A 15,914-nucleotide genomic window follows, 5' to 3' on the forward strand; every position below is an offset into this window, starting at 1 on the left:
TTCTAGGCCCGATAGGCCAGAATCGGGTGAAATTGGGCCAAAATCAAGTAGGGAGAAGTCAAAAAAGATTTCCCTTGAACCGCCCCAGGATTGCATGGGATATATAACATATATTGCATGCGGTCCCTTTTTGCATGGGATATATCACTTGTGATACCAGTCACTGCTGCCAGAGGCTGTCCGATCCTCCGTGCAACAGGACCGATCTCCGATCCGATGCGCAGGGGACCGCGTATTGGATCCGATGTCAAACACATTTCATCCGAATTCTCGGCCAAATCGCACTGGTATATGGTCAGCTTATCATTTCTCTTTTGCATACTAGAAAATTATGTACAAAATCTGATTGGTTGCTATAGGCAACATCACCTCTTAATTTTTAGATGCTTTTGTAAATGTACCCCTTATAATCAATGGAGAATGGGCGTTACCATTGCTCAAGCAGCGCTTCCTGTTTTTTCCCTGTAAACTGGAACTCAAGAATGATGGAAATTATTTATGGCATTTTACTTGCGGTGGTAAAATATTCAACCCAGATTAGAGTTTAATTGGGAGTTGATTTAGGAGAAGACAAAGGGGTTATTCTGGTTCACTCCTTCTGGCAAATTCCTTCTCAGATGGACAAAACCATGTGCACTGCAGGGGGGCAGATGTAACATGTGCAGAGAGAATTAGATTTGGGTGAGTTATTTTGTTTCTGACTGCTTTATTTTTACAGTGCAATATAGATCTCACTTTGAAGTAAAACCCCACCCAAATCTAATTCTCTCTGCACAAGTTATATCTGCCCCCCTGCAGTGCACATGGTTTTGTCCATTTGAGAATCAATTTGCCAGAAGGAGTGAACCAGAATAACCCCCAAAGTCAGGGAAAGTGCAGCCTTCTAACTATTAGCAGTGATGGATACTTTATATATCATACAGTCTGGGCTCAGACTACAGCAGTGGTCAGGGAACTCGGTCCTCATTACCCCACACAGTGCATGTTTTGCTGGTAACCCAGCAGGTGCACAGGTGTACTAATTACTCAGACACATTTTATAAGGTCCGCAGGTGGCGTTAATTATTTCACTTGTGATTCTGTGAGGAGACCTGCATAACATGCACTGCGTGGGGTAATGAGGACCGAGCTCCCTGACCACTGGACTACAGCATTGGACAGCAGGTACATACTGTACGATTGGAATGGAATCATTGGATAGACAGTAACTAGGTCGACATGCATGAAGGTCGACATCACTGAAGGTCAACATGCATGATTGTTGACCTGGGTCGACATGGGGAAGGTCGAAAGACAAAAGGTCGACATGGGGGTTTTCATTTTCTTTTGTCCCGAATTTCGACACAGGACACTGAAACATAGCACTAAGTCCCCTCGCATGGCTCCCTGCGCTCGGCACACTATTTAATATTCCCATCATGCCCTAGTGGCGTAAAATACCACCTGTCAGCCACCCAAAAAAATAAGTGAAAAACCCGATGTCGACCTTTTGACAGTTGACCTTACCCTAGTCGACATAAATGCTTGTGTCAACCTAATCAATGTCGACCTTCATGAATGTCAACCTTCAAGCATGTCAACCCATTAGTGTCGACCTAATGCTTGTCGACATAGTTATTGTAGATCTAGTGACCGTATCGCATATGATTCTAGTCTCTAAAGATTTCAGAAAGGTCACAACTCCTGCCAGAGCCCCGATTCATGCCGGACTGGTGCTGTACCCGTATCTGCGGACTGATGAAGGGATAACAGATGGGTGGTCACCTCCTCCTGTGGTGATCTCTACAGACTCCATGGTAGCAGCAGTGTTCAGTTTTATGTCCACTGTCTCTTCATTAGAACCATACATCGCACAGAAAGTGATGATGAAATAGATGTATTATACAATACTAAATGCTAGTAAAAATTATTTATGTATGGACAGGTATAGGGACACACTGTATATATACTGAAGAAAGGATGAGTTCGGCAGAGAACAATAACTATTGGCTGGCCAGTATGGCACTTGCCAATGGTCCAGTTTGAGATAAGGGGCACTGCCCAGCTCAGCCATCCACAGGTTTTAACCTCTTTGAGGTGAGCAGCAATGCCTTTTAGTGTGAGCTCCTGGTACTGTGCTGTCATGGAGTCTCTGTGACATTGCGGCTGAGAGAATCAGTGTGTGTGATGCCATAATGCAGCTCAGCAATTCCTTTATTTTGCCATGGGAGCTCAAACCCCTTGGTGTGATGACTGCCCGACAATCTGGATCCCGACAGTCAGTAAAGCGACATCAGAATCCCGACTGCCGGTGCTCCGACAGGGGGATCCCTACTGACAGTGGCTATTCTCCCTTGTGGGAGTCCACGACCCCCATAGAGGGAGAATAGAACCTGTGGTGAGTGAAGCAAGGGACTTCTTTGCGGTCGCCTTCCCTGTCGGAGCACCGGCAGTCGGGATTCCGATGTCAGTATACTGACTGTCGAGATCTCATTGTCGGGCAGTCATACCACACCCGATACGATGTAGATTCTGCATAGCAAAATGAATAATACAGGGCTATAGAGGATATTTGGTTTCCTTCTGCAAAAAAGTATGGCTTTACCCCCTCACCCATTTAATTCTGATTGTCGATACGTTACATTTATTATGCCCCGCCTCCTCTACACCTCACCATAGGCCTTATTCTGATTGACACGCTCCCCTGCGTGTACTTGCAGGGGAGTGATAATCAGTTATGCACATGTGCAGCCGCTGTGTGTGAACAGCCACGGCAAACAGATTATTAGCCGGGTGCTCACACACAACAGTGTGGACGGGGGGCGTGGGGCGTGGGCAGGGGATTCACCCATGGGAACACCCAGCTTTTCGTGGGCGTTCCAATGAAAACGCTGGGTGTTCTCATGGTAATTCCCCAATGATGCGGGTGCGGGCAGCTGACATCAATGGATGGCAGCTGGCGCCCAGGGCGCCCGCAGATCTGAGACACCACAGAGGTGTCTCAGATCTGCGAGTGCTGGAGAAATCTTTCAATGGTCCCCGACCATCAAATGATTTCTCCCCCGCACCCAAGGCTGCGAATCGATATTTATGCTAAACATCCATTCACAGCCGTGCGGGGGATTGTGGCAGGCGAAGGGGGGGGGGGGGGGGGGACGACTCGCGAGGGTGTGAAATTTGCAGCCTTGCGAGCCAACCAGAATAACCTCCTCAATGTGTTGTCACTCACATTCACTCTACCCCTAGTTGCCACTACATAACTTTTATGTTATATGGATCTGACAACATGGTCCTGATTCAGAACTGATCGCATGGCTGCAAATGTGCTGGCTAGCGAGTTATTGATGTATTGTGCAAGCATACGGGCCATAGTATACATGCGCGAGGCCTCCCTGCGATGAATTCCCGATACTTTTCTTTGGTGCCCGTTCACAAAGGTGATTGACAGGAAAGCGGAGTTTGGGAGCGGTGACCAGCCATTTCCATGGAGTGTCAGGGAAAACGCCGGCATGACCAGGCATTTTACAGGAAGGTGTTTGACCACAACTCCGGCCTCGATCCGCCTGATTCTATCGCAGCCGCCGAGCAAGTCCTGGGCTACGCACAAACTGCACACACTGGAAAAACCATTACATGGTCAGCGGTTTGCACTTGAGTTTGAATGGAATCGCTGATCCGGCTGCCATTTGCAAGCCCCGCTAAACAATTGGCAGGCTGCACGCGGGCGGTTAACCCTCTGGTGGGGCGGCGGCTATCTGAACTCAGGCCCCATATGCACAGTACTGCATCATAATTTGTGCCTTCTTTCTCCCCCGTTCCCCACAAGCCCATGAAGATGAAATAAATTACAATTTAAGAAAAGAAAATATAAAAGCTTAATCACATTGTCTCCAAAATGTAATACATGAGATATACAAGTTGAATATGGACACAGACATGAATATATACAGCCAGTACACAGAACAAGTAATACTATACAGAGATGTAAAAAATATATCCATGGAGAAGATTTGGGATATTCCCAGAAATTGAGGGACACTTGTCCCCCATGATAATTTGCACATTTCACTAAAAAGTTTTTATATATACATACACACACATTATATAAAATATATTACAGTGCAATTATGAATTTGCATTTCATATGGGTACATATCTCTGCACTTGTCCAGCACCAAGTTCTGCAACATATATTGAGCCAGTTTTTCTATTGACATCTACAAGATGAGGTCGGACCCCATCGGCCATCTGGATGGTGCTCACAACCTGGCATTCCCCAATGCTCCCTACTGCTGGAACAGATAAGAACATGAGTCTGCTTATATTTAGTTGGGCCACCACCACATACTTCCTGTCGGATGTAAATCTGAAAGAACAGAAAGAAAAGAAAGCATTGAAGATTGTTGGGCATATTATCTGCCATTGCAATGTCACATATGAGTTGGGAAACATTCTTACATAAAGACTATACATTTTTCTACCACCTGTCTGAGCTATGGTGGTCATTCTGGTTTGCTCGCTAAGCAGCGAAATTCCACTGATTAGCAAGCCTTCTAACGCCGCACACTCGGCGTTCAAATGCCCGCCCCCGTATGAATACCCCCGCCACTTTGCGAATGGATGTTTTGCACAAAAATCCATTCACAGGGAAGTGCGTGGGGCCGAAATCATTCGGTGGTCACTGACCATCAAATGATTTCTACCATGCTCGCAAATCTAAGTCAGTCTGGGTTGACAGCCTTGCAGTGTCCGGGTCTGAGAACTGGGCGCGTTTACCTGGGCGCACCCAGTTTTTTGAGGGTACGCCCAGGAAACGCAGGGCATTCGTATGCAAATGCCCGCCTCTGTCGCGCCCCCCTTTGGAGGCGCCACAGCGACTTTGCAAGTCGCCGAAGGCGGCCGCACCGAAGCCCTGCACATGTGTGCATAAACGAATATGCATATTCCCAGTGCTTTAACATCGGTCCCCAGTGCGAACACGCCGGGGACAGAAGTGATTAGTAGCAGGCCCTATATATAGAGTACAAGTGATCAGTACATGCTGCATTTCAATTACAATTTTCTAAATGTTTTTCTTACATATTTATGCATTGTACAGGGTGCATATAAGTGAGACTGCCACATTACAGCTTAATTACACTTTCTACGTCAAAGTGGAGATGCAGCTGAATTGTTGGTCATGCTCAGACATGTGCGCTATTTGGATACGATTTGCAAATAACAATTTCTGCCTTATTTGCACTTGCGCTGCAGTGCACATGTGCAAGGATGTGCAAGGATCTGGTCGCATTGTGAAGTTTATCGCAGTGTGATTGACACACCGGAGCCTTTTGGGTGCTTAGAGAGGAAGCGCTTTTGTAAATTAGGGAGTCAGGCCCATTTTTGAGGTGTGCCGGTGTTTGTGTTTGTGTGTTATAATACAGTAATTATATGTATATAGCGCTTTTCTCCAATAGGACTGAAAGTTTCTTTTAAAATCATAAAGAACATAGAAAATAATGCAAAGGGCAGTGTCTTACAGAAAGTAGAAAACATATAGAAATAAATTAGCACAATGAACATAGGCCCTTATTCTGATCGCCTCCCTCGGACCCGAATTCGGCCAGTGTTCCGATGTTGTGCATATACGCATGCGCAGAACCATTTCTGAGCATGTCTGTATGCAGGGAGTGAGCGGACTCGGTTAGAATCCCGGTCGTCGAGTGCTCGCTCCTGGCCTTCCGTGCAGGGGTTTGAGAGTGTCATTCCCATATGCGCATGTCCTGAGTTTTATGGACACTCCCATGAAGCCGCAGGGCATTCGTATGGAAATGCGGTCATGAGGTGCGTGTGGGGGGCGGACAGCTGACTTAACCGGATGTCAACTGCCCACCCATATCCCTGCTTTTTCTTCTCACATATGTACGAGTGGTCTAGACCATTCGAGCATGGGCGATCGCTTTCCACATCATTCGATGGTCGGCCCAGCCAGGTACCCACTGCAGTGATATTGGGCCAGTATATTGTTTCCGGAAAAATGAAAGCATCATATTGAGCATATCGCTCAGTGTGTATGCCCAGTATGCTGGTGCTCACGTTCAGTAGCAATGTTGCGTGGTTGGCAATGCTGCAAGGCCAACTGGGCAATAATGCTAGAATCCCAGTTCTATGTAAATGAAGTACAGAGCAATAAGTCACTCTGCCCTTGATACATCATTCTAGTGCAAGTACTGTGCAAGTACACATACGATGTATGTGTTACACAGAGATTATATTTGACTGGCACAGAAATGTGGAGGAAAAGAGATGGATGTTCCTGGAAGGTGGCTGGAAGAGAACACAAACAAGTCTGTGTCCTGGGCATGTTAGCTTGTTGTCGGAGTGCTGCGGGCATGTTAGCTTGTTGTCGGAGTGCTGCGGGCATGTTAGCGAGATCAGCTGCCTTCACAGACACAATGATGTAGCGTTGATGGTCCAACACCTTACCGGTGGTATTACAGAGATGCAGAAAGAGGGCATCCTAGTCCTATCGCCTTCAGAGTCGATGCTAGACTCTATAGATTACCAGGCTTATGGAAATTATGATAATTCTCCATTTGCAGCTAGTATTGTACCATGCTGCTTGTTACACTACATAAATCCTTCACCAAAGCTTTTAAATGTCTATTTCAACTGCTGATTGATTGTACAGGTTGAGTATCCCTTATCCAATTGATTCCCAAAACCATAGGTTTCCCAAATTTACTTTTTGCTGAAAACCTACTGAGGACATCATATGTAACTGGCATTTCTGGGGACATGATATGTAACTGGCACTACTGGAGACATGATATGTAACTGGCACTTCTGGGGACATCTGTAACTGGCACTACTGGGGACATGATATGTAACTGGCACTTCTGGGGACATGATATGTAACTGGCACTACTGGGGACATGATATGTAACTGGCACTTCTGGGGACATGATATGTAACTGGCACTACTGGGGACATGATATGTAACTGGTACTACTGGGGACATGATATGTAACTGGCACTACTGGGGACATGATATATAACTGGAACTGCTGGGGACATGATATGTAACTGGCACTGCTGGAGACATGATATGTAACTGGCACTACTGGGGACATGATATATAACTGGAACTGCTGGGGACATGATATGTAACTGGCACTGCTGGAGACATGATATGTAACTGGCACTGCTGGGGACATGATATGTAACTGGCACTACTGGGGACATGATATGTAACTGGCACTACTGGGGACATGATATGTAACTGGCACTGCTGGAGACATGATATGTAACTGGCACTACTGGGGACATGATATGTAACTGGCACTACTGGGGACATGATATGTAACTGGCACTTCTGGGGACATGATATATAACTGGAACTGCTGGGGACATGATATGTAACTGGAACTGCTGGGGACATGATATCTAACTGGCACTACTGGGGACATGATATGTAACTGGCGCTACTGGGGACATGTTATGTAACTGGCACTACTGGGGACATGATATGTAACTGGTACTACTGGGGACATGATATATAACTGGCACTACTGAGGACATGATATATAACTGGCACTACTGGGAACATGATATGTAACTGGCAATAAAGATGTGAAAGCAAATGATTGCTTGCCAAGTGCCTGAGATTGTACACAAACTTTGTTTCATGTTTTAAATCCTTGTTAAATACACAAATAAAATATATTTGTGTGCATTGCATGTGCTTATACAACATACATTCAAGATACCTCATTCAAATATTAAAATATTACAAACTATGGAATAACCTGTTATACAAAATGCTTTTGGTCACGAGCATTTTGGATAAGGGATACACAACCTGTATTTAGGTTTTATGACAAAGGTTTAATTATACCTGACCGAGTAGGGTCCGTCTTCAGAAAAACACGTGTCCCATGATCCAATCCATTCTCCTGTGACATTATCAAACACCTGTATTCTCTTATTCCCGCGATCTGCCACCCACACCTAGAGATACAGTACACAGAAGGACAGAGAAATGCTCAAAAGACAGACAAGGCCTGAAACAGGAGTGGCACAAAACACCAAAAGTAACCCATTGCTCTGGCAAAGCACTAAACATGGCACTTGCTATACTGCAGCTTAAATACTAGAAAAGGAACAAGGTGAACACCTACACAGAACTGCCCCATAGTCACCTCGGGTGTGGATCATATTGTCTACAACTAGGTCACAGTACTAGGTCAACATGGGTCTAGGTCGACAGGGTCATTAGGTCGACATGGGCAAGGCGGACAGTCAAAAGGTTGACATGGGGTTTTTCACAGTTTTTTTGACCCGAATGTCGACACTGTCAACATGGACACATTTTAACGTGCACCGCATCGCTTGTTGCGCTCACAATGCTTCTGGCACGGTGTTTCACTACACTTGACACACTATTTTATTCTCCCATCACGCCCTAGTGGATGGTAGGGCGAGAAATACCGCCTGTCGCCACATGTTGGCTCAAAGAAACATTGAAAAACTCCATGTCGACCTTTTGACTGCCGACCTTGCCCATGTCGACCTAATGCTTGTGACAACCTAATGACCTGTCGACCTAAACCCATGTCGACCTAGACCAATGTCGACCTTCCTGCATGTCAACCTAGTGGTGTCGACCCAATGCTTGTCGACCTAGTTGATGTAGACAATATGACCGTATCCCAGTCACCTCTGCTGGACATCATGTGCATGCGGTTACCAAGCAACCCCAAGATCCTGCAAAAGGATTTGAGTTTTATACTTCCAAAAAGACAGGTGTTGGCTGAAATTATTAAAGGACACTGGGTGAGTTTTAGATGGCAAAATCAATTCTATGCACATGTTGTCAAATATACAGTATAACATGATGCATGCAGTAAAGACTGTTCTAATGAAGGAGATAAGTAATGAGCATCATACTGTATGTCAACTGTATACTGAATGCTCATCCCATATTGTTTATTCTTTCACAATTAGTTACAATAGAAGATCAGTTCATCAGTTAACCAATACAATGGAAGACATTTCAGTCATTTTATCAAATCATTAAAAAAAAAAATCATTGATTTCTAGTTATTATTTGGTCAAATATTTCATACTGGATTTTTTAGATTTCTTCTTTAACGTTGTCAAATACAGGGGGTAAATACTGTCTAAAAAGGAAATAAATGAATGAAGAGTTATAAAACAAAAGCAGACTTACACGCCCCACGTCATCTACTGCCACATGGTGAGGGATGTAGAATTGCCCCGGGTGTGTTCCATTACCGCCCAAAGTCCACTGCAGACTGAAATCTAATACAAAATAAGAAACAAATCTATGGGGTTATTTACTAAGTTGGGATTTCAGATGGGATGTTGCTATGGGCAACCAATCAGATTCTATTATCCGCTACAAGGGGCTAAATGAGTACATCTGATTGGTTGCCTATAGCAACATTGCATCTGAAATACAATTCCCATCTTAGTTAATAAACCCCTATGATAAGAGATACAATAACACAGATTTTTATAAATCGAGAATATATGGGGGTTTTTCTGCCTCATCTATTGAAACTAAAAGGTGCCCACACACATATTTTTTTTTTTTAACAATGTGGCCGTTTCCCAATGATCGAAAAGACAAATTGTTTAAAAAAAACTTGTGTATCCTTGATGATGAGCAGATGCGGGTGCCCGCGTGTTGTTTGTTGAGCTTGCTGATCCCTTTAGCAGGCAGAAAGATGAACGACCCGTCATGCAGGATCATGGCAACATCGTTGGCATCTCCCCTGCGCCGTACCTCCACACCCCACAGTCACCCCCGCCGATGGCATACAGATTTCAAATGATTAGGGCCTCCACTGATTGGCTGAGAGAGCTCTCTCAGGCAACCAGCGGCTGCCCTATTCATTTGAAATTTCCTGACCGCCGCCGGGCTCTCTCCATGTCTTCCAGCGGCGAGGTGACTGTGGTGCAGTGGTAGGGTGCGGTAGTGCAGCAGCGGGGCAGAACCCGAACACCCTTAATCATGGCCACACTGAACGATTGAGTAAACCCTCTGATTATTTACTCAATTGTTCTGGTCATGATCAGAGGTGTTCTGGATTTCAAAGGATGGATCCGATATCTATCCATGTGTGGGCACCTTAAGTCAGCAAAAGCTAGAAATGCAGTACATACTTGATATAGACTTATTAAATGAAACTATTACCTCCAGAAAGCTTGAGAAGCCGGTTGTTGAGCCCTCCGTCTCCATCCACAATGTACACATTAGTTCCATCAACACAAATGGCTGCAGGTTGATCAAATTGAAGTGGACTCAGGCTTGATCCTGCTATACCTGGTATTCCAAGGACTTTAAGTAGATACCCAGATGGTGTGTATTGTTTTACAGTGTGTCCATAAGCTCCTGCAGAAACATTTCCGAAGCTCATTATCAGTGCTGTCTCTAGACTATTTGGCTTCCACTGAGACCAGGTACAAATGCGCCCACCACCTCCCCCACACGTAAAAAACAATTGCGAACGTGCGCTCTGGAAAGGACGTGTGGCTGCACAGGGATGGGCGTGGCCTTGCGGCAGGGGTGTGGCCTGGCTGAAAAAGCATACCTGGTATGGAACTCACTGTGACTGTCTGCTGTGCAGTACTCTCTGAAATGGTGGCAGCTCGCACCCCTGCGGCATCCCCTTATCAGCGCGGCTGCCTATTATCCAGAGTCAGACCCAGTACTCCGCTCAGTGGGCAGAGTTAAGCTGGCCACACATCTTCAGATATATTGTCCGATCTGGCTGGTTGGAACAAAATCTGGTAATGGATGAGAGCAAATGACAGTTGACCATTAGCTTTGGAAACTGATAAAAACGGTCATTCAGATACTACCAGGTTTTTGTTCCAACCAGCCAGATCTGACAATCAATATGTAGATATATAGCCAGGTTTACTCTAAAACAGTGGTTCTCAACCTCAGTCCTCAAGTACCCCCAACAGTTCACATTTTCCAGGTCTCCACACAGAATTGCAAGTAAAATAATTAGCTTTACCTGTGTCAGTGGGTAATGAGTGCACCTGTGCACCTGCTGAGTGACCTGGAAAACATGAACTGTTGGGGGTACTTGATGACTGAGGTTGAGAACCTAAATTATGTTGCTGCTGTGACATTTAAAGTAACTCCGCCCACCAATTGGAATAATAGGGGTCAGGTGGGAGGGACGACTTGAGGGAGCACCAGGAGCCTCTAACAACTTGAAGTCAGCAGCACCGGTGATTGGGGAGGATGGAACCAACAGGTGGGCAAGGAGCTGGTGGCATGGTGGCAATTGTAGTAAGCTGTCAGTGCACGAGCTGTGCGATCGTATGGTGGGAGAAGCGGCGCTGTGCTCATATAGGTCTATTATCTTTCAGTCTCCATGAGGAGGTAGCACCTCCCACAACTGTTACCATTAGTGATGGAACTTACACCCGCTGCATGCTGGGTGCAGAGGTCAGGTGTCCCATTTCCGTCCACATGCTCTGAACGAACAAGGAAGTTGTCCTACTGGCTCATATTACAGATCTATTCCATGCGTCCGCAGTATAACCACCCAGTTGATGCCCAGAAAAGCCTATTTCATGCAAAATGAAAGAGCCATCAAAAGATGGATCAGTCAGTCTGAAGTGTGCACATGCATGTTACAGCACATGTGCAGCCAGCGATAGCCTTCTGAGGCCAGATATCTGCCAGATAACTCCGCGTTTGGAATCAGGCCCATTATAAGCTAATTGCTATTATATTACAGCTTACAGTGAACAAGACATTGTGAATACCTTGCCCAACATCTGTTATCCATATTGACCGTTGGGACTCAGGACCAGTCACTGCAAATATACCATGAGGCATCTCCAGCGTGTCTGTATCCCAGGACTCTTTATAGTATCCTTCCTCTGTGAACACCAGGACTTTGGGTACATTGTCCCCTCTCTAGGACAACACAAACACAATAGATCAATGGAAAAATTATGTCTAACTTTGCTATCATTTATTCCCCCGCAGGCTGCGAATGGATGTTTATGTAAAACATCTATTCGCAGCCAGTGCGTGCGAACACACGCTGCGAATGGGTGGTGGCCAGGCCACCATTCGCAAGGTGGGGTTTGGTGGACCAGAATAACCCCCATAATACAAGCTGATGCAGAGTTGCAAGAAACCCGGATGAACTTTCACCCATATGGCGTGCATTGAGGAAAACGCAGGTAATTGCCTGTATGAAAGGATATGCACTTTTGCAACCGCACTGCCGCTTGGTTTCATAGCAGTCATAATTATAAGTGCGCATTTCAATCAGCCCTATCCCTGGCATACTGCATAGGCATGTGAGGAACATTTGACGGGCAGTTGTGGTATGAAAGTAAAAATATAGGGGGCAGGGGTGGAATATGAGGAAAAAATCTGGTGGGCAGGGGTGGCATGTGAGGAAAATCTGGTGGGCAGGGGTGGCATGTGAGGAAAATCTGGTGGGCAGGGGTGGCATGTGAGGAAAATCTGGTGGGCAGGGGTGGCATGTGAGGAAAATCTGGTGGACAGGAGTGGCACGCAAAGAAAAATCTGGTGGGCAGGGGTGGCAAGTGAGGAAAAATCTGTTGGTCACGAATGCATATGATATTTTTTCCTAGCCCAGAAAACACTGTAAGGCAGCATTTTGTATACAGATAGAGCTGCAGTCGAGCATACGGGCAGAATTACAGATATTTTCATCAGCAAAGTCTGTTTGTGCATCCAACTATAAGTGCACATTTACCTGCATGCCACCCCTGTCCCCTAGAAAAAATATGTTGGGCAGGAGTAGCATGTGAGGAAAAATCTGTTATGAAGGGTGGCATGTGAAAAAATGTCTAGTGCGCAGGAGTCGCACATACAGTACGGCTGCAGTCGCATAGAGAATATACTGTAGGCAGATGCCACATATTTAATTACTAAGGTCTGTCTGTGCATCCCATTTGAATGCCGATATGACTAAGATGCATTTTCGCTGCATGCATTAAGGATAGATGTAGGAGGACACATTTGTAGATCCATCATCCAGATATTGCACAAGATGTAATAAATAAAGATAAAATAAATGGACTACCTGAGCTACAAATATTAGTGAGTTCAGATGATCTACAGCAATATCGTAGGGCACACCCTTAAATTGGTCAGGATTCCTAGGCCAGCCAACATCCAGTTTGTAGAGTTGCTGCTGTGCCTTTTTCACTGGGAAAGTCCACACCTGCAATTATGATAAAAAGATGCTATAACATTCACTACAGTTCCACTGAAAATACCATAATAGTGTAGGTTTTATTTTAAGGCAAATCTGCCGATAACAAATTGTTAAAATCATCTAGTGTGTATCCACTGCATCGCTAGAGATGTGCGCTCCTGCGGCTTGCTACCGACATCCCTAGTCATCTGTATGTGACGCTCAATGCCAAATGCAACATCACCCACACCTGACAGCCCCCCCCCCCACTCATGCACTTCCTGTCGCTAACAAACTCACTGGGTGCACAAATTGTGTAGTGTGTGCGCAGCTTAAGGGGGTTCCTGGATGCCCAATTCTCAGCCACATTTGCACTTGCAGCGCAGTGGGTGTAAAGGTGCCCATACATGTTACAATTATTGTATACAATATTGTATACAATATCGCATCTCATCAAATCTAGGTTTTGCGATGAGATGAGATCTAGTACAAAAAGTATGTGCAGCACATACTTTTTGTACTAGATCGCATCTCATCGCAAAACCGAGATGCGACATTGTATACAATATTGTATACAATAATTGTAACGTGTATGGGCACCTTAGCGGTGCAGCAAGTGTTTACTATTTAGCATCTGTATCTTCTTCGCATGTTTAACCCTTTTTAGTGCCAAGTGAATTTGTCAAAATTGGTGTGAAATTTGTCAAGCAAACATTTTATTCATCATAATGACCTGTAATGTTTACTTTATATAGGAACAATAATTTGAATTTATATAATAAATGTGAGCAATGTTGTTTTTTTTTCTAGCAGATATTTTGCAGATCTCACACAGAGATGTTGACACTCAAAGGGTTAAGCACGTTTTGCTTTAAATAGTATTACTGTTTAACATTTGCTGCTTAAACGTACCGAAAGTTACAGTAGCAGTTTGCTTTATAAATATACCCATAAATCTGGTTCCACATTTTATACACCTTTTGCTCAAATTGTGGAAAATAGCCCTTTTTGGCACATTACAGACTTCAAAAGTGTATTTTATAATGTGAGCAATTATGAGTCATTTTGCATGTGGCTACAACACAATATCTACCTGCTGCCCAACGGGTGCCGGACGCGGTCCCAACAGTTGGGATCCCGACAGTCATTTACCCGACGTAGGGATCCCTACTGTCAAAACACTGACAGGCGTAGCGAGCCACCGTGCCCGCAGCGTGGCGAGCGCAGCAAGCCCACAAAGGGCTTTGTTGCGCTCACCATGTTGTCTGAGTCCAGGCAGTCTGGATCCCGACGTCAGGCTAATGACTGTCGGAACCCTATACCACACCCCGCCCAACACACTTTGGAAGAACCTGTCTGCCTCTGCTCGAAGAACCCCTAGAATTTTGGGGGCCTGAGTAGCTGCCCTGTGTGTTAAGATGGCCCTGTTTGTTGCCTGAAATGAAGTGCAGGAGATTAAGGGCCCGATTCATGCCTGCTCGCTAGGCTGCGTTTATTTGGAGCCTAGCGATCAGGTTAATGCCACAAACAGGTCTGAATCAGCCCCATCTCTATACTTTTAATATTATTATGTATGATGCACCCACAACCAGTTATTACAACTATTTAAATGTGAATCAAGAATGCTGAAAACCGTGTATCAGCAATAACTATCATAATGATAGGATGTGTTTATAACTCACCTCCTGCTTAGCCACAGAGCAAAGTAACACGAGAAGGGTGAGGAACAACACTGTGGCGGATAAGCAGAATCTGGGTCGGAGCTTCATGTTGCTGCCTGCTGAATAAGTCTTGTGACACCACAGACACACAGCGCTGGCACTTCCTCCCCAGAGTGACCGATCTAAAAGATCCCGCTTCATATGAACTGCTCCTCCCATGTAAGGGGTCCCAATACCAGTTATTCAATTTGCAATTGTCATCTACAAACCATAAGATGATTCGTCCTATAAATAATAATAATAATAATATAAAAAGGGACACAACTTGGTGTAAGACCTAAGTAAAACATTTCTTCAGTATATAAACATTCAGAGGCTGGCAATCTGTGGCTCTCTAGCTTTGTCGAACTACAAGTGCAATTACATTCTGGGACTTGTAGTTCTAAAATAGCTAAATAACCAAACAGTACCAATCTCTGGACCAGATTACTGCTGGCTATATAACATGTCTACAATATGCTGATTATAGGGCAGATGTACTAAGCTTGGGAGAGGACAAAAGTAAAGATAGATCAAGTAGCAGCCAGCCAGCTCCTAACTGACATTGTTCAAACACAGCCTGTGACGTGAAAGTTAGGAGCTGGTCGAATGGTACTTTATCCCTCTCCACTTTGTATGTCTCTCCAGTGCTTAGTACATACTACATATATTTGAGTACAATCTACAGATTATACAAGTAACTACTGTCACTCACTATATAACCAGCATTCCTGTGTAACTCACTGACTGTCACACATCCCTCTTGCACTGAGGGTTAATGGCCATTGCAGGCGCGTCATCATAATGCCCCGGGTTGTGCTTACTTCATCATAGTGCGACAGTATGGGTAGGGGTCCTTGGGGGTTTCTGGTACGTGAAACATTGGCATACATTATTATTTTATTTATATAACATGGGGGAGTTATTAGTTGAATAGCCGGGTAAGGTGTTGTGTGTCCTAATGCCACTTAGAAATACCTCATACGCCTGTGTGCTGTGTTTCAGTAAGCGACAGAACAATCGTATG

General features: G+C 44.9%; 1 protein-coding gene across 2 annotated transcripts; it reads right to left on the reverse strand.

Moving 5' to 3' along the window:
- Positions 1-3,858: 3,858 nt before the first annotated feature.
- On the reverse strand, positions 3,859-15,717 carry NHLRC3 (NHL repeat containing 3). 2 transcript variants are annotated; one of them, XM_083169753.1, is made up of 8 exons: positions 15,603-15,717; positions 14,870-15,133; positions 13,074-13,214; positions 11,773-11,926; positions 10,181-10,378; positions 9,191-9,282; positions 7,856-7,968; positions 3,859-4,345 (listed from the first exon to the last, which is right to left on the reverse strand). In XM_083169753.1, exons 2-8 carry the CDS (start codon positions 15,065-15,067, stop codon positions 4,120-4,122), a joined length of 1,122 nt encoding a protein of 373 aa, XP_083025879.1. In that variant the 5' UTR covers positions 15,068-15,133; positions 15,603-15,717; the 3' UTR covers positions 3,859-4,119. The 2 variants fall into 2 exon arrangements, with proteins under 2 accessions (XP_083025879.1, XP_083025880.1); XM_083169754.1 differs by having other exon boundaries at positions 14,870-15,109; positions 15,603-15,680.
- Positions 15,718-15,914: the final 197 nt, after the last annotated feature.

Source organism: Crinia signifera, chromosome 2 (genome assembly GCF_055691185.1).
Source record: "Crinia signifera chromosome 2, ASM5569118v1, whole genome shotgun sequence".
NCBI lineage: Eukaryota > Metazoa > Chordata > Amphibia > Anura > Myobatrachidae > Crinia > Crinia signifera.